This window comes from Schistocerca americana, chromosome 5 (genome assembly GCF_021461395.2).
Source record: "Schistocerca americana isolate TAMUIC-IGC-003095 chromosome 5, iqSchAmer2.1, whole genome shotgun sequence".
Lineage (NCBI taxonomy): Eukaryota > Metazoa > Arthropoda > Insecta > Orthoptera > Acrididae > Schistocerca > Schistocerca americana.
In genome coordinates, this window is record NC_060123.1 from 132442178 (window position 1) to 132469696 (window position 27519).

General features: G+C 42.1%; 1 protein-coding gene across 1 annotated transcript in view; it reads left to right on the forward strand.

The window, feature by feature from the left end:
* The window catches only part of LOC124616722 (piezo-type mechanosensitive ion channel component), a 684203-nt gene that overhangs the window by 499117 nt on the left and 157567 nt on the right, over positions 1-27519 (forward strand). The window contains exon 34 of the mRNA XM_047145082.1: positions 6306-6419. Within this exon, the coding sequence (XP_047001038.1) occupies positions 6306-6419 (114 nt within the window). The remainder of the gene's footprint in view (positions 1-6305; positions 6420-27519) is intronic.

The window sequence follows — 27519 nt, forward strand, 5'->3', positions numbered from 1 at the left end:
ATCTATGAAGGTAGCTAATTGAGTTGAAAAATAACATTAGGTCATGGACCACAACCTTTCCCAATTTCCTCCTGATACCAAAACCACCACCTCTTTCCTAATCCTCATAGTCAACTACATCCTGACTCACAATTATTTCACTTTAAAAGGCCAGATCTATAAACAAATTTGTGATAAGTACTGCCATAAGAACTCATCTGGCATCATCCCATGCAAATTTATTTTTGGGCCATCTGGAGAAATTCTTCCCATCCAGTAGACTCCTAAAACCCCTTGTTTGGTTGAGATTGATTTATGACATTTTCGGGATCTGAAATTAATGCAGGAACAGCCTGTGCTCTAACTCCATTACCTCAGTATCTTTTCTCATATCGACTTCACCTGGACCTTCTGAACTCAACAAGCCACCTCTGACTGTCAAATGGATCCATAAATACAACTGTTCATATGTAGTGCACCAACTGACAATGGTACCACCACTTTGACAGCTGTCATCTGTTCCATGTCGAAAAGTCGCTTCCTTACAGCCCTACCACCTGTGGATGCTGCATCTGCATTGGAGGGCAGGAGTTGTCAAAATACATCAGTTACATTACCAGAACTTTTACTGAAGACAGTATACTATCCATCTTATCAAAAGGCAAATCTCCCGTGCCATCTACTCTTCTGACACCAGTAAACATGTTAACTCTCCACCAACCAGTACCTCTCTGATCAACCGGTATCAGCCTGGTCTTGAAAAGTTCAACTACATCATCCACTGGGGCTTCAGCTACCTCTATCATGCCCTGAGATGAAGGATATTCTACCCAAAATCATACTGACATCACCCAAGTGGTGTCCCTCCACCCACTCAATATCCCTATTCCATCCTGTTACCAATCCTTCGCCATAATGGGTCACTGTTTTGTAGTCAGCCCAAGTGCACAAGCTGCCCCCATACACCTGTCCACTACCTCCTACCACAATTGCAGGCATTTTCTACTCAGTAAAAGACAGGGCCAAGTGTGAAAACAGTCATGTTATATATCAGCTATGCTGCAATTATTGTACGGGTATGATAAGTAACCAACTGTTTACCTGCATGAATGACTACAACCAAATTATGGCGAACCACAAACTCGACCAGTCAATTGCCGAACATGCTGCACAGGACATCCCAAATGACTTCAACAGCTGCATGACTTTGCAAACCATTTGGATAATCCCATCCTCCACAGGTTTCTCTTAACTACTCAGGTTGGGATTTTCTCTAGCATATCCTGCACTCTCTCAATCCCCCTGACCTAAACCTTCACTAACCTATTCCCACTGGCCTACCATATCTTTTCCTTCTCTCTTCTGTCTACACAACATCTTCCTTGTCCAGATTGTGTCCGCATTCTCCCACCACTCCCTCTCCTCCCCCAAGGAGACATTCTCCCCCCTCCCCTCTCTGCCTCTCCCTCCCCCTCCCCCCTCTCTTCCTCTCACCTATCTGCCTCTCCCTCCCCCTCCCCCCTCTCTTCCTCTCACCTATCTGCCTCCCCCACTCACTGCTTCTCCCCCCCCTCTGCCTCTCCCTCTCTGCCTCTCCCTCTCTGCCTCTCCCTCTCTGCCTCTCCCTCTCTGCCTCTCCCTCTCTGCCTCTCCCTCTCTGCCTCTCCCTCTCTGCCTCTCCCTCTCTGCCTCTCCCTCTCTGCCTCTCCCTCTCTGCCTCTCCCTCTCTGCCTCTCCCTCTCTGCCTCTCCCTCTCTGCCTCTCCCTCTCTGCCTCTCCCTCTCTGCCTCTCCCTCTCTGCCTCTCCCTCTCTGCCTCTCCCTCTCTGCCTCTCCCTCTCTGCCTCTCCCTCTCTGCCTCTCCCTCTCTGCCTCTCCCTCTCTGCCTCTCCCTCTCTGCCTCTCCCTCTCTGCCTCTCCCTCTCTGCCTCTCCCTCTCTGCCTCTCCCTCTCTGCCTCTCCCTCTCTGCCCCTCCCTCTCTGCCCCTCCCTCTCTGCCCCTCCCTCTCTGCCCCTCCCTCTCTGCCCCTCCCTCTCTGCCCCTCCCTCTCTGCCCCTCCCTCTCTGCCCCTCCCTCTCTGCCCCTCCCTCTCTGCCCCTCCCTCTCTGCCCCTCCCTCTCTGCCCCTCCCTCTCTGCCCCTCCCTCTCTGCCCCTCCCTCTCTGCCCCTCCCTCTCTGCCCCTCCCTCTCTGCCCCTCCCTCTCTGCCCCTCCGTCTCTGCCCCTCCCTCTCTGCCCCTCCCTCTCTGCCCCTCCCTCTCTGCCCCTCCCTCTCTGCCCCTCCCTCTCTGCCCCTCCCTCTCTGCCCCTCCCTCTCTGCCCCTCCCTCTCTGCCCCTCCCTCTCTGCCCCTCCCTCTCTGCCCCTCCCTCTCTGCCCCTCCCTCTCTGCATCTCCCTCTCTGCACCTCCCTCTCCCGCTCTCACCCTCTCCCGCTCTCACCCTCTCCCGCTCTCACCCTCTCCCGCTCTCACCCTCTCCCGCTCTCACCCTCTCCCGCTCTCACCCTCTCCCGCTCTCACCCTCTCCCGCTCTCACCCTCTCCCGCTCTCACCCTCTCCCGCTCTCACCCTCTCCCGCTCTCACCCTCTCCCGCTCTCACCCTCTCCCGCTCTCCCCCTCTCCCGCTCTCCCCCCTCTCCCGCTCTCCCCCTCTCCCGCTCTCCCCCTCTCCCACTCCCTCTCCCCCTCACCCCCCTCTCCCCCTCACCCCCTCTCTCCCTCTGCCCCCTCTCCTCCCCTCTCCCCCCATCTCCCCCCATCTCCCCCCTCTCCCCCCCCTCTCCCCCTCTCCTCCCCTCTCCTCCCCTCTCCTCCCCTCTCCTCCCCTCTCCTCCCCTCTCCTCCCCTCTCCTCCCCTCTCTTCCCCTCTCTTCCCCTCTCCTCCCCTCTCTTCCCCTCTCCACCCCTCTCTTCCCCTCTCCCCCCTCTCCCCCCTCTCCCCCCTCTCCCCCCTCTCCCCCCTCTCCCCCCTCTCCCCCCTCTCCCCCCTCTCCCCCACTCTCCTCCCCTCTCCCCCACTCTCCTCCCCTCTCCTCCCCTCTCCCCCACTCTCCCCCCTCCCCCCTCTCTCCCCCTCTCTCCCCCTCTCTCCCCCTCTCTCCCCCTCCCTCTCTGCCTCTCTCTGCCTCTGCCTCTGCCTCTCTCTGCCTCTGCCTCTGCCTCTCTCTGCCTCTGCCTCTGCCTCTGCCTCTGCCTCTCCCTCTCTGCCGCTCTGCCTTTTCTTCTCTCCCCTCTCTGCCTCTCCCTCTCTCCCCTGTCCTCCCCTCTCTGCCTCTCCCTCCCCCTCTCCCACCCTTCCTACTACATCTACATCGATGCTGTGCAAGCCACCGTGCAATGCCTGGTGGAGGGTACCCTATAGCACTGCTTGTCATTTCCCCTCCTATTCCACTCGCAAATAGTGAGAGAAAAATGACTGTCTGTACATCTCCGTATGAATCCTAATTTCTAGTATTGTGTCCTCATCATCCTTGAATGCCATGCATGTTGGTGGCAGTACAATCATGCAACAGTCAGCTTCAAATGTCGATTCTCTAAATTTTGTCGATAGTGTTTCTCGAAAAATATGTTGCCTTCGCTCCAGAGATTCCCATTTGAGTTCCTGAAGCATTTCTATAACATTTACGTGTTGTTCGAATCTACTGGTAACAAATCTAGCAGCCTGCCTCTGAATTGGTTCAATGTTTTCCTTCAGTTTGACCTGATACAGACCTCAAGAGTAGGTTGCACTAGCGTCCTATATGTGGTCTCCTTTACAGGTGAACCACTCTTCCCTAAAATTCTCACAATAAACCAAGTTTGACCATTTGCCATCAGTATCACAGTTTCCACATGCTCGTTCCACCTCATACTGTGTTGCGATGCTATGGCCAGATATTTAAACAAATTGATTGTGTCAAGCAGGACACTAATAATACTGTATCCAAACATTACAAGTTTGTTCTTCCTACTTATCTGCATTAATTTACATTTTTTATTATTTAGGGCTAGCAGCTAGCTGCCATTCATCACACCAACTGGAAATTTTGTCTAAGTTGTCTCGTATCTTCCTACAGTCACTCAACTTCAACAAGTTACTTTACACCATAGCATTATCAGCAAACAAGTGCAAATTGCTACCCACCCTGTGTGCCAAATCATTTACGTATATAGAGAACAGCAGTGTATATAGAGAACAGCAGTGCTCCTATCACATTTCCCTGGAGCACTTATGAAGTTACCCTTGTCACTGATGAATACTTATGGTCAAGGACAACACACTAGGTTCTATTATTTAAGAACTTATTCCATATGCTCATACCCTCATTAACAGCCTACAATCAGAAACCATGTCAGATGGTTTCCAGAAATCTAGAAATATGGAATTTGCTTGTTGCCCTTCATCCGTCGTTCTCAGTATATCATGTGAGAAAAGGGCAAGCTGAGTTTTTCACGAGCAATGCTTTTCCCTCCCTTACCATTCCCATGCATTTCTCTCTACCTTCCTCTCAATTTTCACCCTCTCCTTTTTTCTATATCTCTTTTTTACCCTACCCTCTGTACTCATTTCATTTGAACAGCTGTGGAGTCTCCAGTTGTAAAGATTGGCAATTGACCTGAAATAACGAAAAATCTATGGTCATCCGTATGAGTGCTAACAGGAATCCATTAAACTTTAATTACATGATAAATCAGTCAAATCTAAAGGCCATAAATTCACCTAAATACTTAGGAATTATAATTAGAAGGAACACTTAGAAAATGTTGTGGGGAAGGCTAACCAAAGACTGCATCTTATAGGCAAGACACTTAGAAATTTTAACAGATTCACTAAAGAGACTGCCCACATTATGCTTGTCCATCCTCTTTTAGAATACTGCTGTGCAGTGTGAGATCCTTATCAGATACGACTGATGGAGTACATTGAAAAATTCAAAGGGCAGTATGTTTTGTATTATCACGAAATAGGGGAGAGAGTGTAATGGAAATGATATAGGATTTGGTGTGGACATCATTAAAACAAAAACTTTCTTTGTTGTGGTGGAATATTCTCACAACATTTCAGTCACAAACTTTCTCCTCCAAATGGGAAAATATTTTGTTGACGCTGACCTACATAGGGAGAAATGATCATCATAATAAAATAAGGGAAATTAGAGCTCACACAGAAAGATACAGCTATTCGTTTTTTCTGCACGCTGTGCGAGATTGGAATAATAGAGAATTATTGTGAAGGTGGTTAGATGAACCCTCTGCCAGGCACTTAAATTTGATTTGTAGAGTATCCATGTAGATGTACTTGTAGAAGACCTACCTCTTTACACTACCCCATCCTTGTGTCCTCCTCAGCCCCCTCCCCACCTCCAACAACTCAGTCAACTGCTTTCAGTGATCAATATTCAACCTCATTGTGGCCACCAGAGAGTGCTTTTGGATGTCTGTGTGGTTACGTGTGTGATTGTGTGTACTTCTACTAGAAAATGAACAAGAGTTTAAAAGTTAGTGTGAATACTGTTTACTGTTATGTGTTTCTAAGCTGTACACATCAGCCACCATAGGGTAATGGTTGCCTTTCACTTATTTTATGTTTTGCTCCATCCAGGAATTTCCATTTTAATGAAATCATTTTCTGATCTAGAAGTGAAGTAACGTTTTAAATTTTTGTCCTTGTCAGCGATGGTCGAATTGTTTTAATCCCAACTGCTGTAAGTACATATTTCTTTGATGTCACAAATAGTATTTCGTGTCATTTCTTTCCTTTCATTCTAAATGTCCTCAGTTATGTCACAACCAATATAAGATAGAAAATTGTCACATGTTAAATGATTTACAAAATTATAATTTTAGTGGTTTTACGTATTTCAGCTCACAAAATCATATTATCCTGGTGCAAATTGATCTTGCAAAATATGTTATGGTATGTGTTATTTTGAGGACTGCTTTGTACCTTATTGATAATCCTTTGCTATACTTACGTTGGATGTTGAACATACACACTCAAAATTCAATAAACTGCTTGCAGTTGGTTGGCAGTATTAGTGTAGCAAATGGCTCTTGCCAATGGGTAAGGGATTTTCCTTTAATGGGAAACAGTAAGCTGTGTTATCTTTTTTCATGGTATGTGAGGAACATCCGCTGCATGTGATTAACTTCTCAGTGCTATATATAGCTCAAGTATAGTGAAGATTTTAAAATAATATGGTAACACTATAATTTAAATTACTTATTATCAGCTTCTGGTACATTGATGTTTTGTTATTTGTATTTTTATGTTTTCCTTGTTTAGTCTGTGCTAAAGCTAATTTCCTTTATTTGCTTCTGTTCATGTTTGATGCTTGATCATTAGGCTACCACAATCAGAGTCTGAGGCTTCTGACATACGTTACTTTTTGAGTATCCAGTCTCCTCTAGGTCAAGATCTTAGCACTACTGAATCAAAAGCAAGGAGCTCACAGTGGAGGTGAGAGGATAAGTTGTTCAACAATATTATTTGAATTTGTTATGAAAAATTAATAAGTACTCATTTGTATGTTATGGAACATTGTTACATCATAATGGTTCAGAGTAGTTTGCCAGCTTGGATAATGAAATCTCCTTTGGAATCCAAGTGAGTGAAGGAATTGTCATGCTCTGTTAACCTAGGTTCTTCCTAAGTGCGTTGTAACAGTCAGCTGAAGACTTCAAAACATCTATTTCACATTGCAAGAAATTCTTGCACACGCTGTTTTTATTGAACAATAATCAATGAAGCTAGTGCATTCAGTTCATATACGAGGGCCGTTCAGAAAGTAACCTCCGGTTGATTTAAAAAAATACACCAAGTTAAATAAAAATATTTTAATATATACATCTTACAACTACATCTTTGCACTATTTTTCTACATAGTCTCCATAGCGATTGAGGCACTTATCATATCTCTTCACAAGCTTTGAAATTCCTTCTGCATAAAAATCACCCGCTTGTGCCTGGAGCCAGCCTGTGACCGCATCTTTGAGCTCTTCGTCGTCATCAAACTGCTGTTACCCGAGCCATTTCTTCAAATGCATGAAGAGGTGATAATCACTTGGCGCCAGGTCTGGGCTGTAAGGTGGATGGTTGATAACGTCCCACTTGAAGGACTCAAGAAGGGCCGTTGTTCTGCGAGCAGAGTGAGGACGGGCGTTATCGTGCAAAAAAACGATACCGGAAGCCAGCATACCACGGCGTTTGTTCTGTATAGCCCGTCGTAACTTTTTTATTGTTTCACAGTACACGTCTTGATTAATGGTCGTACCACGTTCCATGAATTCAACCAACAACACCCCTTTGGCATCCCAAAACACCGTTGCCATCAGTTTTCTGGCAGAAAAATCTTGCGAGGCTTTTCTTGGTTTGGTAGGCGAATTTGAATGTGCCCACATCTTTGATTGTTCTTTTGTCTCAGGGTTCACGTACTTAATCCAGGTTTCGTCACCGGTCACGATTCTGTTTAACAATGGTTCTCCTTCGTCCTCATAACGTGACAGAAAGTCTAATGCAGAGGCCATTCTTTGAGTTTTGTGGTGGTCGGTAAGAATTTTGGGCACCCATCGTGCACAGAACTTACGGTAACCCAATCTTGCTGTCACTATCTCGTACAAGAGAGTCTTAGAAATCTGTGGAAAACCAGTAGACAACTCCGACATTGAGAAACGTCGATTTTCACGAACTTTTGCATCAACTGTCTGAACGAGTTCTTCAGTCACCAATGATGGTCTACCACTCCTCTCTTCATCATGAACGTTTTCTCGTCCACTTTCAAATAAACGTACCCATTCACGGACAACTCCTTCACTCATAAGTCTTGGTCCGTACACAGCACAAAGCTCACGATGAATAGCTGCTGCAGAATATCCTTTGGCTGTAAAAAACCTTATGACAGCACGCACTTCACATTTGGCGGGGTTTTCTATTGCAGCACACATTTCAAACTGCCACAAAAACTAAACTAGCGCAGGTACGACGTTCACTCGACCACGGCTTGATGCCGACTGACCTGTTGAGTGCGTGAACGCACAGATGGCGTCGCTACTCCCCCCACAACCCGCACTGTGACCAATCGGAGGTTACTTTCTGAACCACCCTCGTATTTAGAAATAATGAAATGCCATATATTTCTTTAAGTGCAGTTTGATAACTGCCATGATTAGTCTTTACTTAATTATGTCAAAGCAACTGAGTATCACAAAACATTGTACAAAACTAAATAGAAAATGCATTCTATCTCTATACTGAAAACAGAAATTAATGTGCTTATGGAATGTTCCATTTGTACAGCTATTTCACCAGTAAAATCTTGTGAAACTAGGATTTTATGAGAAATAATATATGTATACAGCATTGAACAACTAACAGTTTCAATTCTGTTTCTTGTGTGTGTGAGAAATCAATGGCTTGACAGAAAACAACAGTACTACAAAGTACAAAATGGAGACTTTGATCATAGATCTTCACCTAGCAGTCTACAGCCCATTGGCTGCTCACTATGTTAATATAAACTGTTTGGAGCATTCCAGTATGTTTTTGTTGAGGCCACTTCTGGACTGGATGTTCAATATTATGTTCACAAGCTCCACAGTCATACAGACAAAAATTGTGGGGTCCCAATTTATACAATAGTGCATTGCATGTGACATGCACAATTCATTGTCACATATTCTCATTAAAATTAAATCCCTTTATTATAACAGTGTGACATGATGGTTTGATGCTGCATAAGTATCAGACTATAAATACAACAATCTTGGTTTCCATCCTCAGTCAGGATTTATTTTTTGACACTTCTTGCCTCTTTCACCTCTGGCCATCATTTCTGTATGCAGAACATGCCAAGTTGTGCTGTGCTTCTAACTCCATTTCATATTGTATGTCCTCTTATAATTTAATCTGTTGAACAGTTCTAATAAGGCAAGGGCATACTACTTCCAGCTGGATTATGCCTAGTAAACTACTGTGGTGTTCAAACCAACATAGATTGAGGAAAGTCTTACCTACACCCTCCCTCCCCAACCTCCCTCATCCCCCCCATTCCCCCCCCAAAAAAAGGAAGAAATTTGGCCAAATATGGGCCACATGGAGGGCAACTACTTGTGATTTCTTTTCACTTCTTTCTTCCCAATGTTTTTCACTCTTTAGTTTCTCTGTTCTTCGATGTAGAGTCTACTATACTTTTTTCCTCTCTTGAGAACCTTTGATTCTGACGTTCTCTGATTTGGATGTCTTCCTCCAAAGCATTGAGTTATATTGATCTGGTTTTTATTATTTATAAAAAATTTTAAATATTAGAATATTTGTTACGTTAGTCTGCTTTCCTCCATTCTTTCTATAAGTCCAAAGAAAGTGGCCTATTTTTTTTTTTTTTTTTTTTTTTTTTTTGGCTGAAAGTTTGAGAAATTTCCTAAATGAGTTCTTCGTTACACCTAAGTAGTGTACATATTTTCCATTTTCATCTGTTTTTTGTATGAGAATTTTTTAAAGGTATTTTTCCTTTTTTCTCCATTTCTCCTATTTAAAGCAATGCATTCTGTTATGAGGATGCTTTAGAGAATACTACACCATTACAGTGCTTAACTTTTGTGTTTATGGAGACTGACTTTTTACTAGGAGAGTTGGTACACAGCCTCTATCTTGTGGGCTCTGAAGTTATTTACTTCTTTTTTAATCCATTGATTTGAATCATTTCTACGATATATTTGAATTCTTGAACTTTATTGACCCTTCTAGAGTCCGTTTCTAGTGATTGTGACACATTAACGATGTTTGTCACGTACTTCATTTTGGATGCAGAAATGTGTATATCTTTTTTCTCAGCTTTACTTCTATTATTTTTGTTACAGGCGTCTGAGACACTGTGATGATTAATTGGAGCTGTGTTCTATCTCTGGCATTATTCTTTCTCAGTGCTGAGAGTATCTATCATATCTTTGCCGTACTGTATTTCTAGACCCAAGCCAGTTTGTAGGTAGGTTTTCTGGGACCTTTTGGTTGGGAGGCATTGTGAATGGTGTGGGGATGCAAGTTTTTCAGTTTCCTTATTGTTAACTACCTGTTATCTGAGTTGTGAAGGCAGGTTTCCGCTAATTGCATAGCACCATGGGATAGAGGTTGACTTCAGTGTTCTACAAGAATCCTGGTGATGAAAGTAAACTGCTTTAGTATAGCATTTACATAACCAGATTGGGGCACAGTATTCATCGACTAGGTGTCAAAGGTGAGCTCTATGATATCACAGTGCCCACCTTTGACATCTAGTCCATGAATATAGAAGTAGACACCTAGTTGATGTATATAGAAATAGATGCATCAGCTGCCCATGAACTACTAACTAGTTTCTTCAGCTTGAGTTTTTAACTGATGTTTTCAAAATACTTTTTGTTAGTTAGGGAGAAATTCAAATTTAATAAAGGCCAAGGCCACAGTATTTAATCTTAAAGTTATGATTTAACTTTTCTTCATAACAGTTCATGTTGATCTGTTGGATTCAGTTAAAAAGGAATTCACACTTGTGTTAGGTGGCTTTCGTGAGTGTACTTACTTATTATTGCAGTATAAATTTGAGGATTCTTGAACAGGTTGTTCTCTCCTTTTTCTATTACAGTAGTTCAAGCAGTTAATGATAGTTGATGAGTGCAGCAAATTTTGACACTTTTGGTGTCAGACAAGTCACTCAATTGCAATTTTTATGAAACATGAAACTTCATGGATAGACAAGAAGTCAAATTTCAGCATTGGAATCAGTACAAAACTTTGAGAAATTCTGATGTTGGAGGAACAGTTTGTAGGCATGTTCTTTGTGAGACTGGTCTGCTTTTCTACACACACACACACACACACACACACACACACACACTTGTGCACTAAGGTAACCCATTCTTTGCTGTTAAGAATTTGTTTATGCATTGTCCTGCCCTGATGTTGAAAGAGGAATTTGTGAGCATTTTCTTTATGAAAACTTAATGGATCTTAGCAGGGGTGGTGTGATCTTGGCGAGGGTGCCCATACGATGCTTTGTATGGGGGAGGAGGGGGGTGGGGTCCTAGACCTGTGGGTATGGTGTATTCTTAATATTTTGTGAGATGAATAGTGAATTGTAAGCAGCCATAAAAAATTTTCAGAGCCGACCATGTTAAAAACCTGTGTAATGCTGATTTTAAATTATTTTCTTTAAGGAACAACACCTGAATGTACTATATTTTGTCCATATACAGATTTCATCTGAACTGTGTTAAATAACTACCAAATTATCTTTCTGTCAAAGATGAATGTACCTTGTTTGCTCCTAGCAGTGTTGCAGAATGCAATGTAGTATCTGCTCATTGTACTGCAGCCTGCACTGACATTGAACATTGTAAGCACCAAGCTTAAAACCATTATTTGGTGATGCAGCAATAGATTTTGATTGTCAGTTGAGTTGAATACCAGATCAAGATTGGTGTTTCTTTGTGAAAAATGATTGACTGAAGTGTGTTCTTTACATCAGCATCAAAACTTTGGTATAGATTGTATACTTCTTTCTGTGTCAACAGTTTCCCTCCATTTTCAAACTTGAAGCTAAATTTCTGCCACTAAGAGTTTTTCCATATGCAATGGATTCATAGTGGTTGGCAGGAGTTTCCGTATTATAGAATGTACTGTAATCTCTTCTTAATTCTTAATGGCCTCCATACAAGTGAGTGCATTTTAAAGCTGTGATGCCAGTGTTATGATCATTGCGTAATTTGGTTAGATGTTCACATTTATCCTTTAACAGAGCCTTGATTTTTTGTAAGTTCAAGGAGTCTGCATCTGAAGCTTCATTTGGTTGACTCTGAAAAGTACAATTCATTGCATATGCCTGATCCTGGTGTGTTAAATATATGAGAGAGCTGTGAAATAGTTCAGTTCCCATGTGTGTATAGACTTTTCACAATCCTAATTGAACACTGCAGTTGTTGTCATTTTGTTTCTTTTGGCCAGTTCTTATATTTTTGTGTGCTTGTATCTATATCTTTTGTTCTTGAAACAGATATTTGAATGTTTCCATTTTGTGAATGTTCTTTCTTTTCCAACCTTATTAGGTTTATGCAGGTCAAGCTGCTATTGTTGATTTTTGTGTTGGGTAGTAGTGGCATATTAATTTTTGTCATGGTTTATTTCCAGTTGTGTGTTAAAAATGCTTCCCTGCAATATTTTCTGTATATTTTTGTACATTTCTTAATTATTTTCAGTTTTCCAAGTATCTTTAAGTTGCTAGTAGTGATTTATAATATAGGTATTATACAGACACGAGAAAAAGTGATGTTATGTTTAATGCTTTTTGTTATTGTGTTTAAGCTTTTAAATATCGATTAGTATGTAGGGTGTCCAAACTTCCTAATATTTAATTTGTGCATGAATTCACCTCCTTATAAACTGTTGTGCTGTTGATTACTAGTATATTGGTGCAGCCACTTTTTGTATATATTACTGTATGAAAGTAATTCAACCAGTATTACAAACATTTTGTTTATAAAACAAATGCATCTTGTGGAATCCAAATTGTCTAAAGATGATGCTGTCAGTTAGTTACAAATTACGTTATCTCTTATACATATATACAATGAGATACTATAACATTACTTCATACTCCCCCTTACCTAAATTGGAGCAATCACAACAAATTTGATAAACAGAAAACTGAGATCAAACTTCAAGCCTTTAGGACATTGAAAATAGTTTGTTTGGAGGAAAAGGCAAATGGGAAATGCAAGTAAGTAACTGAAGGATGACCATTTGTATTAGCAAATAAGATGCCCTTTTAAGCTGTAAGTAGCAATTTCTGTTAAAGGTGAGATTAAAGTTATATGGGATTAGCAATGAGATGCAAATAGGGATATACCAAAGACTAAGAATGTACAATATTAAAGAACTTGAAAATTGACTGATTGAAAAATGGAACAAAGCAGGCAGGGAGAAATCTAAACCACAGACATAAATCAGGCAAGATCAAAACTTTGGTATCTAGTGGCACATAACTAAGGCTTCAGTGACTATCAGGACACTGGCTGCAATAGCTGGGCTCAGTATTTAGCAGTAAACACTCATCAGAGGGCAGTGCCATCTCACATTCTTGTTGTAGTGGATGCACCCTGTTCAGTGCAAGTTGCGTTGTTGCCTGGAGCCTAAGTATCTCTGACGTATTCTCTCTATTGATATGGGATAGGCAGGGAATCTGGATCACTGTTGGATACTAAATATCTCCCCCTTTTAACTGTTACATACGGCTAAAAATGATCCCTCCTGTGCAAACTTCATTGAGGAAGGGGAGAAGGAGATGCAGGAATCCCCACCAAAAAAAAGCCCACAGTGTGTCGTCATTGTGAGAGGCTGTGGTGTGAGACGACATTGTCTTTGAGAGTCCTGGCTGGCTGACAGAGCCTGGGATGCAGCTTGGGCCAGCCCACAGGGGAGTGGGTGCTAGATGTGGCAGAGGTGGGACCAATATGTCAGTCTACATGGGAACCATCAGCTGATAATGGACAACCTCTTCTGATGGTGAGGGTATGTTGCCAACAGTGATGGGTTTGGAAGCCAATATTGGCTAAGGGGAGAAAGGGGTTTGACCTCCAGTAGCTCTCTTTCCTGCTGACACTTAACGTGAGTGGAGAGGTTGTAGTAGTAAGAGGTAAGCGGGTGGGCTGGCTGGTTCCTTTGGTGGGGGAGGGACGGGGTTACCCAAATCACCAGTGGGTGGAAGGGCAGGAGGGGCCATCACAAAATGCCCATCTTAACCTTGAACACCTACCTCCTCTTATTGCCACTGCCAATGCCACAGGTCCTCTTGTGGTTGCAGCTGAAAGTGAGAGTCCAGATATGGATGCCCTTACAGCAATATGGCTGTGCACTAGGGCAATGGCGTGTAGAGTTGGATACAGCAAGTTGAACAGGGTGTGGGGTCTGTGTCTGTGTAGAATTCCAGCCAAGCTGTGTCCATTCATGGGGGTGGACCAGTAGGTGGGAAAGAAGCTGATTAGTGCTTCTCTGGTGTCACCTGTCATCAGTAACTTGTGAATCTGCATCTTGAATGTCCTGAACATCTGCTTGGCTTCTGAATTGGATGCAGGATGGAAAGGGATGTGGTCAGATGCTCAATGCCATTCCGCCAAATAAAATCCTGAAATGCAGATTTCGTGAACTGACGGCAGTTGTTGAAAACGAGGGTGGAGAATGCTCTGTTGCAAATATGTTGAACAAGGTGTGAATAGTAGCTGCCGTAGTAGTTGTAGCCATCCGTACAATATGTGGTAAATTAGAAGGCACTGGCAACAATCAATCACATTGCTACTCACAGTGGATGAGCAAAATCAGCGTGTGTCTTTTGCCAGCAGTTTTCAGGGCATGGCCAAGCACTGAACCTCTGTGCTGGGGCTGACTGGTTGTGGGCTCAGGCATGGTGGTTCCAGATGGTGCATTCGTCATTCTATGGCACTGTCAATCTCAGGCCAGTGCACATGGCATCATGGTAATGCCTTCATTCTGCACATTCCCCAGTGTGCAGTGTGCAGTGTGGAGGATCTATAGAATGCCTGGCAGAGTGTGGAAGGAGGATCTGCCACCTGTCATTCAGAATCACCTGTAGCCAACAATATGACACGCTCCTCAGTGGTATTAAGCCAGTGCTGTAAGGAAAAGTACGAGGGTTGTCCAGAAAATAATGCACTGTCCTGTTTTTCTTCAACAATTATTTATTGAACACACACGAAAGAATGGTGTTTGACTGCACACCCTATTTTTCCAAGTAACATCCATCCCATTCTGTGGACTTCCTCCACTGCTAAACAAGGGCGTGTATGCCCTATCCGTACCAATCCTTGTCCTTGCAATGGAGCCAGTGTTTCACTGTGTGAATTACCACCTCATCATCCTCAAAATGTGTTCCACGAATGGCATCCTTTAATGGCCCAAACAAGTAGAAGTCAGAGGGTGCTAGGTCAGGACTGTAGGGTGGGTGGGGCACCACAGTCCAATCCTGTTTTGTGATGTGTTCAGCAGTCCTCAGACTTTTGTGGGACCAAGCATTATCATGTTTGCAGCAAAACATCTCCTTGGTTGCTGTGGTGCTGAAGTCACTGGAAGCACATCTTGAGTTTTGTTAATGTGTTGACATATGCTTCTGCATTAGTGGTACCACCTCTTCGCATCATGTTAACGCGAATCATATCTTCACAGTCTCAGAACACTGTTATCGTGACCTTACTGCCAGAAGCAGTTGCTTCAAATTTTTTCTTTTGTGGGGAGTGGGAATGGCGCCATTCCACTGACTGTCATTTTGTTTCGGTCTCAAAATGGTGAACCCAGGTTTCGTCACCTGTCACAATCTGGGACAAGAAGGCCATTGAAACCAATCAAGACAAATGTTTTTTCTGTATGATTTGTGATCCACCATTAGACACAGTGTGACCAATCTTGCACACACTTTTGAATATCCACGAGTGCAGATAATTGCATCCACACTTCCTTTGCTGATTGACAGATGCAGCGCCAACTGTCAAAGCATAATGCATCTGCCCTTGCGAATGACAACAGCAGCTTGCTATAACATGTCAGGGTGCGAGGGTGCGACAGCTGTGGATGGTCTTCCCAAACACTTTAAATCACGGAGCTCTGCCGAACTCCCTTCTGATGACCTCACCCTCCGTACCCAGTAACTAATTGTACTTCTGTCAACAGCGTATACTCTGTAGATTTTGCACAAGCGTTTCTGAATATTCCCCACAGTTTCTTTCTCTGCAGTGAGAAATTCAGTGATGGCTTGTAATTTATTCACCTACAGATGCCATTTTGAAACTGTGCTATGCTTTCTGCCGAAAGAGACGGAAACTTGGCATGCTCACTTGGGAGACCTGAAATAATACGTACGTAACATTTTGTCCCCCCCATGAACCATGGACCTTGCCGTTGGTGGGGAGGCTTGCATGCCTCAGCGATACAGATGGCCGTACCGTAGGTGCAACCACAACGGAGGGGTATCTGTTGAGAGGCCAGACAAACATGTGGTTCCTGAAGAGGGGCAGCAGCCTTTTCAGTAGTTGCGGGGGCAACAGTCTGGATGATTGACTGATCTGGCCTTGTGACATTAACCAAAACGGCCTTGCTGTGCTGGTACTGCGAACAGCTGAAAGCAAGGGGAAACTACAGCCGTAATTTTTCCCAAGGACATGCAGCTTTACTGTATGATTAAATGATGATGGCGTCCTCTTGGGTAAAATATTTCGGAGGTAAAATAGTCCCCAATTCGGATCTCCGGGCGGGGACTACTCAGGAGGACGTCATTATCAGGAGAAAGAAAACTGGCGTTCTACGGATCGGAGCGTGGAATGTCAGATCCCTTATTCGGGCAGGTAGGTTAGAAAATTTAAAAAGGGAAATGGATAGGTTAAAGTTAGATATAGTGGGAATTAGTGAAGTTCGGTGGCAGGAGGAACAAGACTTTCGGTCAGGTGATTACAGGGTTATAAATACAAAATCAAATAGGGGTAATGCAGGAGTGTGTTTAATAATGAATAAAAAAATAGGAGTGCGGGTTAGCTACTACAAACAGCATAGTGAACGAATTATTGTGGCCAAGATAGACACAAAGCCCATGCCTACTACAGTAATACAAGTTTATATGCCAACTAGCTTTGCAGATGATGAAGAAATAGATGAAATGTATGACGAGATAAAAGAAATTATTCAGGTAGTGAAGGGAGACGAAAATTTAATAGTCATGGGTGACTGGAATTCGTCAGTAGGAAAAGGGAGAGAAGGAAACATAGTAGGTGAATATGGATTGGGGGGGAAGGAATGAAAGAGGAAGCCGCCTTGTAGAATTTTGCACAGAGCATAACTTAATCATAGCTAACACTTGGTTCAAGAATCATAAAAGAAGGTTGTATACCTGGAAGAATCCTGGAGATACTAAAAGGTATCAGATAGATTATATAATGGTAAGACAGAGATTTAGGAACCAGGTTTTAAATTGTAAGACATTTCCTGGGGCAGATGTGGATTCTGACCACAATCTATTGGTTATGAACTGAAGAAACTGCAAAAAGGTGGGAATTTAAGTAGATGGGACCTGGATAAACTGAAAGAACCAGAGGTTGTAGAGAGTTTCAGGGAGAGCATAAGGGAACAATTGACAGGAATGGGGGAAAGAAATACAGTAGAAGAAGATTGGGTAGCTCTGAGGGATGAAGTAGTGAAGGCAGCAGAGGATCAAGTAGGTAAAAAGACGAGGGCTAATAGAAATCCTTGGGTAACAGAAGAAATATTGAATTTAATTGATGAAAGGAGAAAATATAAAAATGCAGTAAATGAAGCAGGCAAAATAGGAATACAAACGCCTCAGAAATGACATCGACAGGAAGTGCAAAATGGCTAAGCAGGGATGGCTAGAGGACAAATGTAACAGGAAAATTAAAGAGACCTTTGGAGAGAAGAGAACCACTTGTATGAATATCAAGACCTCAGATGGCAACCCAGTTCTAAGCAAACAAGGGAAGGCAGAAAGGTGGAAGGAGTATGTAGAGGGTTTATACAAGGGCGATGTACTTGAGGACAATATTATGGAAATGGAAGAGGATGTAGATGAAGACGAAATGGGAGATAAGATACTGCGTGAAGAGTTTGACAGAGCACTGAAAGACCTGAGTCGAAACAAGGCCCCGGGAGTAGACAACATTCCATTAGAACTACTGATGGCCTTGGGAGAGCCAGTCATGACAAAACTCTACCATCTGGTGAGCAAGATGTATGAGACAGGCGAAATACCCTCAGACTTCAAGAAGAATATAATAATTCCAATCCCAAAGAAAGCAGGTGTTGACAGATGTGAAAATTACCGAACTATCAGTTTAATAAGTCACAGCTGCAACATACTAACATGAATTCTTTGCAGACAAAAGGAAAAACTGGTAAAATCCAACCTCGGAGAAGTTCAGTTTGGATTCCGCAGAAATGTTGGAGCAAGCGAGGCAATACTGACACTACGACTATCTCAGAAGAAAGATTAAGGAAACACAAACCTACATTTCTAGCATTTGTAGACTTAGAGAAAGCTTTTGACAATGTTGACTGGAGTACCCTATTTCAAATTCTGAAGGTGGCAGAGTCAAATACAGGGAACGAAAGGCTATTTACAATTAGTACAGAAACCAGATGGCAGTTATAAGAGTTGAGGAACATGCAAGGGAAGCTGTGGTTGGGAAGGGAGCGAGACAGGGTTGTAGCCTCTCCCCGATGCTATTCAATCTGTATATTGAGCAAGCAGTAAAGGAAACAAAAGAAAAATTCGGAGTAGGTATTAAAATTCATGGACAAGAAGTAAAAACTTTGAGGTTCACCGATGACATTGTAATTCTGTCAGAGACAGCAAAGGACTTGGAAGAGCAGTTGAACGGAATGGACAGTGTCTTGAAAGGAGGATATAAGATGAACATCAACAAAAGCAAAACGAGGATAATGGAATGTAGTCAAATTAAGTCGGGTGATGCTGAGGGAATTAGATTAGGAAATGAGACACTTAAAGTAGTAAAGGAGTTTTGCTATTTAGGGAGTAAAATAACTGATGATGGTCGAAGTAGAGAGGATATAAAATGTAGGCTGGCAATAGCAAGGAAAGCGTTTCTCAAGAAGAGAAATTTGTTAACATCGAGTATAGATTTAAGTGTCAGGAAGTCGTTTCTGAAAGTATTTGAATGGAGTGTAGCCATGTATGGAAGTGAAACATGGACGATAACTAGTTTGGACAAGAAGAGAATAGAAACTTTTGAAATGTGGTGCTACAGAAGAATGCTGAAGATAAGGTGGGTAGATCATGTAACTAATGAGGAGGTATTGAATAGGATTGGGGAGAAGAGAAGTTTGTGGCACAACTTAACTAGAAGAAGGGATCGGTTGGTAGGATATGTTCTGAGGCATCAAACGATCACCAATTTAGTATTGGAGGGCAGCGTGGAAGGTAAAAATCGTAGAGGGAGACCAAGAGATGAATACACTAAACAGATTCAGAAGGATGTAGGTTGCAGTAGGTACTGGGAGATGAAGAAGCTTGCACAGGATAGAGTAGCATGGAGAGCTGCATCAAACCAGTCTCAGAACTGAAGACAACAACAACAACAACAACATCAACAACATTTTGTATTCATAGCATTGTTTTTGGCTGAGAAAAATAAAAATTCGGTGCGTTACTTTCTGGGCAACCCTCTTAGAAATAGGTGTGCTACTCTGGGTTATCCTTAGGCAAATGTTCTGGCCTACAGTGCCATACAGCAGACAACACCCTGCAGAGGGGCAGATCACCAGCCATTTCTGCCACTAATTTGCATGCTGCAATTCGAAATTTGTGAAGATTGTGTTACTGTTTTGCACATAAGGCAAAACATGGCGCCTCGTACCCATCAAATTCAGCATCTGTGCCACACAAAAAGCGAGGAAGTCTTTAAACATTTGAGTACTGCACGGTGGGCCGATAAAGGTTCTGATAGGTATTGTTCCTGGGGAGCAGTGCCCACCATTGCAGCTGCTGCTCCCTTTTATTGGAAAGTTTTGAATGGGGCCAAACAATTTTCACTTGATCAGTGATCAAGTGAAAATTAGCACTTAAAGGACCACATGAAATTTCTGGATGCCATATATAACAGCCAGAGACTCCTTCTGAATTTGCGTATAATTTCTCTGTGCTGTATTTAATGTTTTAGATGGAAATGCAATGGGCTGTTCTGTGCTGTTAGCGTATTTGTGGGATATCATGGCACCATCACCACAATCCGATGCATTAGCAGCATGTGCCAACGCATGCCAGGATGGAACACTGCTAAAGAATGGGCTGACCTTAGGTGCTTTTTAAGTTTCATAAAAGCCTTCTGGCATATCTGTGACCACACAAAGTTAACACTTTTTTATGCGAGTGAATGAACATATTGGAACTGTGTGTTTTATTTGGATTAAATTTAGTGTGATAATTCACTTTTCTGAGGAACGACTTCAGTTCTTTGAGATTCTTATGGTCTGGTAAGTCAGTGATTGCAGCCACATGATACTGCATGGGAGATCACCCCATCTTGACTTAATGTATGACTCAAGCACTTGACATTTGGTGCAAAGAAACTGCATTTGCCAACCTGACAGCACAGACTATGGGCTTAGAGTCACTCAAACAACTTCTGTAGATTTCGTAAGTGCTACTCCCATGTAGCATCAGTAGTTAACAAGTCATCTGAATAGATAACACAGTTTGGTGGTACCTTGGAAGAGTTTCTCAAGATATCTCTGAAATATTGTAGGAGTGCTTGCAACTCAAAATGGCAGCCTGTTATAACGATATATGCCAGATGGCATATTAGGTGCTAAAAATGGTTCATCTGATAGTCTACAAGAAATTGAAAGTAGGTGTTAGCAAAATCCAGTTTTGACAAATATTGGCCTGCTGCCACTGTAGCTAACAATTCTCCTGGTGAAGAAGTAGGTACAAATTAACATTTCCTTGAACATTAACAGTAGACTTAAAATCACCACAAATGTGAAATGATAAGTTACGTTTCTGAACATAGCCTACCAGCTGGATGATACTGGTGATAGAACACTTTGCAGCCTATCTAGTCCTGCTTTAAAATTCTTGCCAATGGCAAAAGGCACTGAATGAGCTTTACAAAACTTACTGTATATCCCGAATCCAAGCCACACTTTTTTTTTTTTTTTGTTCAGGATCCAAAAATTGCCTGGCCTAGAATCCAGTGCGAAGCAAATGGAAGTTCTGAAAAATGTCTCTAGGAGCAACTGAACAGAAGGAACACTAGATGGTCATGCTTTGCAGGTCAAGTGCGAAGATAAACACTGGCACCGAAATTTCTGTGCTAGTAAAAATATATTTAAAAAGTTAGAAGACAAATCTTCTTTTCTTTTTTTTTTCCAGCCATTGAATTGTGATACATCTTCCAATGAAGGGATTAGAAATTCAGTATTGCTCATCTTTGAATGTCTCAGCCTTCCAGATATTCATTGCAACAAAAATAAATTTCTTTACATAAATAGCAACAATGCATTAGGCTTTAGTATTTGTGCACAAGTAAGATACGGTTCATTACCATTTTACGTATTGTTTCACTTAATTCTGTAAAGTACCGCTGTTAGTAAAACATAATGAAGTGCTTTCATTATAGTGCCAAATTAAAGAAGGAAGTTAATTCTTTTGTGAAAAGAAGTGCTAATCAAACTGCAGGTTTGCTTAAAGCACCAGTACAGGTCAGCTTGGTGCCACTGTTTTTACAGCATTGCCACTTCACTACAAATCTGCTATGAAAAGCCTATCGGCAAACCTGTGTTAATGATTTACATCAACAGGGCCAATACTTTGTCAGTACATCTTCGATGTTTTTCTACCAGTGACAAGAGCTGGTCCCTCTGAATCATGAATCACATGCGCTCTTTTCCAAAAGAATAATATGAATGTATTCTTCCATGTTAGCTGTTACCTCATTTAAACCCTATCCCCTAACAAACTCGAGTGAGACAGCAGCAAATGCCAACAGATATACCTATCATGTAATTAAACTTCCTGGCAGATGAAAACTGTGTGCCAAACTGAGACTCAAACTTCGGTCCTTTGCCTTTTGCAGACAAGTGGTCTACCGACTGAGGTACCCAAGCACGACTCACAACCCTTCCTCACAGCTTCAGTTCTGTGAGTACCTTGTCTCCTACCTCCCTAACTTCACAGATGCTCTTCTGTATACCTTACAGAACTAGCACTCCCAGAAGAAAGGATATTGTGGAGACATGGCTTAGCCACAGCCTGGGGGATGTTTCCAGAATGAGATTTTTACTGTGCAGTGGAGTGTGCACTAATATGAAATTTCCTGGCAGATTAAAACTGTGTGCCGGACTGAGACTCGAACTTGGGACCTTTGCTTTTCATGGGCAAGTACTCTACCGACTGAGCTACCCAAGCACAACTCACAACCCTTCCTCACAGCTTAATTTCTGGCAGTACCTCGTCTCCTACCTTCCAAACTTCACAGAAGCTCTTCTGAAAGATTTACAGAAGAGCTTCTGTGAAGTCTGCAAGATAGGAGACAAGATACTGGCAGAATTTAAGCTGTGAGGAAGGGTTGTGAGTTGTACTTGGGTAGCTCAGTTGGTAGAGCACTTGCCCATGAAAAGCAAAGGTCCTGAGTTCAAGTTTCGCTCCAGCACACAGTTTTAATCTGCCAGGATGTTTCATATCAGCACACACTCTGCTGCAGAGTGAAAAATCTCATTCTGGATATCATGTAATGTTTACATTTGTATTAGTCTTAAGCTGAAGAGAGAGACAGTCAGAAATGAAACACAGCAACTGACTTTAGTATTGATTCTTAAATCATCTATGACTACACATTCTGTGCGGATGAGATATGTCATTTTACATTTTTTAAAGAGAAGATTAGTCTACAAAATAACCTTGCTTAAAACTGACTGCTAAGCCTACAAATCAAACCCAACTTCTGTAGCTGTATCTTCATCATTCCATCTAATTTGCACCTCCTGTTAGAATAAACCAACTTAGTTTTGATTTTTGAAATGTGGCCTACAACTTCCCCCCTCCCCATCTCGAATTTTGAGTCTCATTTTCCAGGTGTGGCTTGGATTCAAGGTCAGCTTAGATTTGGGTAAATATGGTATGTACTGCCATGTGTCTTAAGGAAATGTGAAACTGGAACCATGTTGCACAACCTAATGTGGGTTCAAGCTGCTGCTTAAATTGCACACACAATGTATCAAGTTCCTTGCATGGAATTTCAGTTGAAACCAGGTTAACCTGACCCTGAATTCAAAAACCTAAACGCACATATGTGTCTGAACCAAAAATTTTAATTATTGTCCAAAAGTTGACCACAAGCAAGGTTGTTCTCTGAGCTACATTTTTATGCTTGATCTGGATGATGATCTAACCCTGCAATGATATCAGCTGGCTAACGTATATTGCCACTTTGCACTGAAGGGACTGCAGCTGCGGGTTGCAGCTAGGGAACCACATGATGTCACAGAAAGGGCAGTGATGCTGCTGATGCTGTGGGCTGTAATCTTGACATGACTTGATGGCACAGGCATTTTTGGGCTCCTTCAACAATGCTGGGGAGGGAAACTTATGAGCCTTCACATGCTCTGGGACACACTGACAGTGAACAAAGTGCTTCCATTTGTATGTGTCTATTGATGAGGTGAGCAGGGTATCGTTAACCACTGCACTAACTGTTAAATTCCTTGTCACGAAGCAAATGTGTGCTCAGCAAGTTGGATGATGGCATTGACTGGAAATCATCAGTTGATCGTGGAGCACAATGGCGACTTATGCCACTAACAACATTGTCATCGGAGGAATCGTGAAACATAGCTTGTGCTGACACAGTTACTTTGTGAGCTTTGGAAATTTTTAACTCATGGATGGCTCAGATGCCTCTTAAAGCATTCGCACTAATGTCTCAATGCTGACTGAGATGGATAATATCACAGATTAAGGAGTTCATATATGACACGCCACACTATTTACAGGAAAAGTCACACTTGCATGCCAGGCCTCTGAAGTCAATAGCCCATGCTGCTTAGAATTGCTTATATTACTTAATGCATCAATTAAACATGAACCTATGTGTGACAATGTGAGTTTGGTGACTGTAATAATAACTCAGCAAATCAGAAACTTCAGCCCGTGACAGTTGTCGCTTTTGCAGAAAATGTAACAACTACGTCTGCTGTTGTTGGCAGCATTCATATTGTTTTTCTTGCTCTCGCTGTTGCTGTTGTCACAACTTGAAAAACTTGGGATCCATGCCTCACTGGAATATTAGCATGGTGAGAAAGTTCTTTTCGCCATTTTGTATCGTACTGTGCGTAGGTAGAACACAGTTTGTGATAACTTGCCCCGTGCAACATAGAGGCTGGCAGAATGAAACAGGTGGTTCTGGATGTGAATGACAGTGGTGATCACAATATCAACGAATAAACAAAACAACTCCAGAGCTTAAGCACATACAACAATTGAGGGAGAAATCTAAACTACAAACATAAATCAGGCAAGGTCAAAACTCTACTATTCAGTGACGCATAACTGATGCTTCAGTGACTAGCGAGAAATGGATGGCAATAGTTGGGCTGCGGTATTTAGTGGTAAAGATTCAGAGGGTAGCGCTGCCTCAGTCCTTGCCACAATGACTGAGTCGTGCTGGTATGAGCTGTGGCTGCTGCCTGGAGGCCAAATATCTCTGACATGTTATCTCTATATACTCAGGCTAGGCAAGGAAATTGAATCTGTGTCAGATACTAAACTACCTTCAGTAGGGAATGTACAGGGGCACTCACACAAGCGTCACAATATGCCCTCCCAAGAATGTACAGATAAACTGAAGTTGATGGTGGGATTCTGAAACTTGTATTGTGAGCTGTTCCCCAGCTGTAGAGTAAATGTGTTACAAATATGTATTTTTCAGTTGATACTTCATAAAATGCAAGTTGTGATGTTTGCTAAATGTTGTACATTTTTAAACCTGACTCTGTACTGAATAATACAGAAAATAAATAACAATGTACATTATATTTTTGCTATCTCAGCAATGATTCAGAATAAGGTGTGAGTCCATATGAAGTTTTTTTCCTTCAAATAACAGTTCTAGCCATGTCCCTTAATATTGACCATTTCCCCTGGGACACCCTGTATATAAAGGGAGATAATGGGTACTGGTCTTAAAATTTTTGAAAGTGGGCGGCAGGTTGCCTGTTGCTTGGCAACACATGTATTTAATTCTGACAGCTGCTGTTCATTCCTCATCTAAGTGTCCTCTCTCCTGGACAGCAATAAAATCTCTATTGCCACCTCTTCATTCTTCACTGAATGAATATGTGTTGTTCTAGAGTGAAGTGTACAGGAAGTGGATAATTTACTTCTCACAATGTTTGTGATTTCTATCATTTGTGCCTTGAAATAATATCTAAACTGTGCAAAATTGTTCATATTCCTCTCATGTTGGTCCTTTGATATTCATATAGACTTTTAAAGACACTTTGTCAATTATAATAATAACCTATCCAGGCACTTTCAAAAGCCACAATATGTACTCATAGGAGCAGTTGTGTTGTCCACCACATGCACCTGCCACCATCTGTTTGAGCCACACCAAATAGCCCATTAATAATAATACAGTCTCGAATCTTGGTACTTACATACCACATTTTTTCTCTCTTCACTGTCAGTTTGTGGGAATGTTTCTTTTCACCCCACACCTGAATACCTTTTTTGTTGTTCATGGTGAATAAAATCTGCTGCAATTAAAATTTTGAAGTGTCTTGATTTTTGGGACACTGATCCCATCTTCATGTGCTACTGTAATAATTGGACTTGACTGTTAAGACTCGAGATAAACAGGGCCTGAATGAAGAAACAGGAGTGAATCCATAAATATGCATCTGTAGATAGAAAAATATAACCTGACAACCTACTATAAACAGCCAGAGATGTGGCATAACCTAGAGACCTATTAGGGCGTAAAGGCAATTGCAAATAACAAAAATGTCAATTGTTGAACTACAAAAGTAACATACTCTGTAAGTGCTAAGGCAGCCTCGTGTCGAGAACACCTAGCATGACCTGTTTAACAGATTGCTGCATGGGGTGCCCCAACACACACACACACACACACACACACACACACACACACACACACACACACCATTGAGTGGCTGTAGCATGAACTATTGCTGAAGGAAGGTGAAGAATACTGAGAAATTTTCGTTGCTAATATCCATGCCTCACCCCCACTCTATGTATTTCACAAAGCAACCTGTGTGTGTGTGTGTGTGTGTGTGTGTGTGTGTGTGTGTGTGTGTGTTGTCTTGTCTTTTGGTAAACCTTCCGGGATGTGGTGTCATAGTGTGTGGTGTCTATTTTCGATGAAGGCCGTGTTGGCTAAAAGCTCACTGAAAGCTCATTTTCCAACAGTCTTTTTTTTTTGTGCCTATCTGCAACTCAGCATGTCTGCTGTATGGTGAGTAAAAGCTATTCTTTTCATAATATTAACGATATAGCAGAGATGCTGAGTTGCAGATAGGCATGACAAAAAGATTTTCACACTTAAAGCTTTTGGCCAATGGCCCTTGTCAACAATACACCAATACACACACACATACGTGTGCACTCGCTCTTGCGCCCCCCCCCCCCCCCCCCCCCACCCCCCCACACACACATACACAATGCAACTCACACACGCGACTGCAGTCTCAGGCAACTGAAACCACATTATCCCAGATTTTCTATTGTCTGACTTTTCACAATATTGTACATTCCATCCTGGATTTCCATTGTTTGATTACTAAATGAAAGGCATAGGGCTAATATAAGACATGTAAAATGCAATGCAGTAAATGCAGTTGTCATGAAATAATAATAAAACAGTGGTACTAGATATATTAGACAAAAAACATCACTACCCAACAATACCAAAAATTAAAAACTGAGAGAATGAAAATGGTCTGATGTATCACACATGGGATGTACAAAACCAAACATTGAGCACAACTTGGATAATTGTGGATCACAGAATCTAAAGTAATGGTGTGACTAGTAGACATTGTATAAAGTACATCTTGCATACTTGCCTAAAACCTGCATATTAGCTATGAAACAACTATAAAGATAGAATGGAAAAAACAAAAAAAATAGCTCTGAAAAAACTAGGAGACTAAACCCAGTTGACACCACATGCAACCTTCAACATCAGGGGTTAAGATACAGCACACTAAACATTATGCAAAGACATATTTTCCTGGAACCAGCTGAGCACCCTTAATGTTTAAGTTCATTTTTCCCACTGAGACCACTGTCTGGATTTGGCAGCTTGCATTACATGATTTCAAACTCCTTCAAAATGTTTGTACATGCACTGCTCTCCCTTGTGTGTGTGTGTGGGGGGGGGGGGGGGGGGGCGGGGGGGGGGGGGGTGAGAGGAAGTCATCTCTCTGCTCTCTGCATGGCTGTCATATATCATGCTGTGGGTTCTCGACATATGGGTGCCTGAACACGTACATGGTAAGTTACTTTGTGTACTTTGGCAATTGATATTTTGGTTCTTTGTAACAGAATTTATGCCCGAGTATGGCTTTCTCTATTTTATGCCACATCTTTGGCTGTTCATAGAAAGTCATCAGGTTACATTTTTCCATCTGTGACTGCATATTTCTGGGTTCACTACTGATTTTTCAGTCAGGTGCTATTTACCTTGAGTCTTACCAGTTAATCCCACATTTTTTTCATGCCTCACCCACACAGGCTCTCTCATACTGTCAGTTAAATTTGTTAATTTTTCTCATTGCCTCGTATAGTTTTGTCATACGTAATTTAGGTGTGTTCTGTTGATGGTTTACAGCCTCAATGGTCCTTCTAATGTTATAAATTTTTATTGGTATGCTGTTCATCTTCATTAATTGTTACAGCAGCACCTGAAGATAGGGTTAGTGTCCTGAAACCTTGGTTGTGTACGTGTCTTTATCCAGGTAAACGAACTTTGAAATT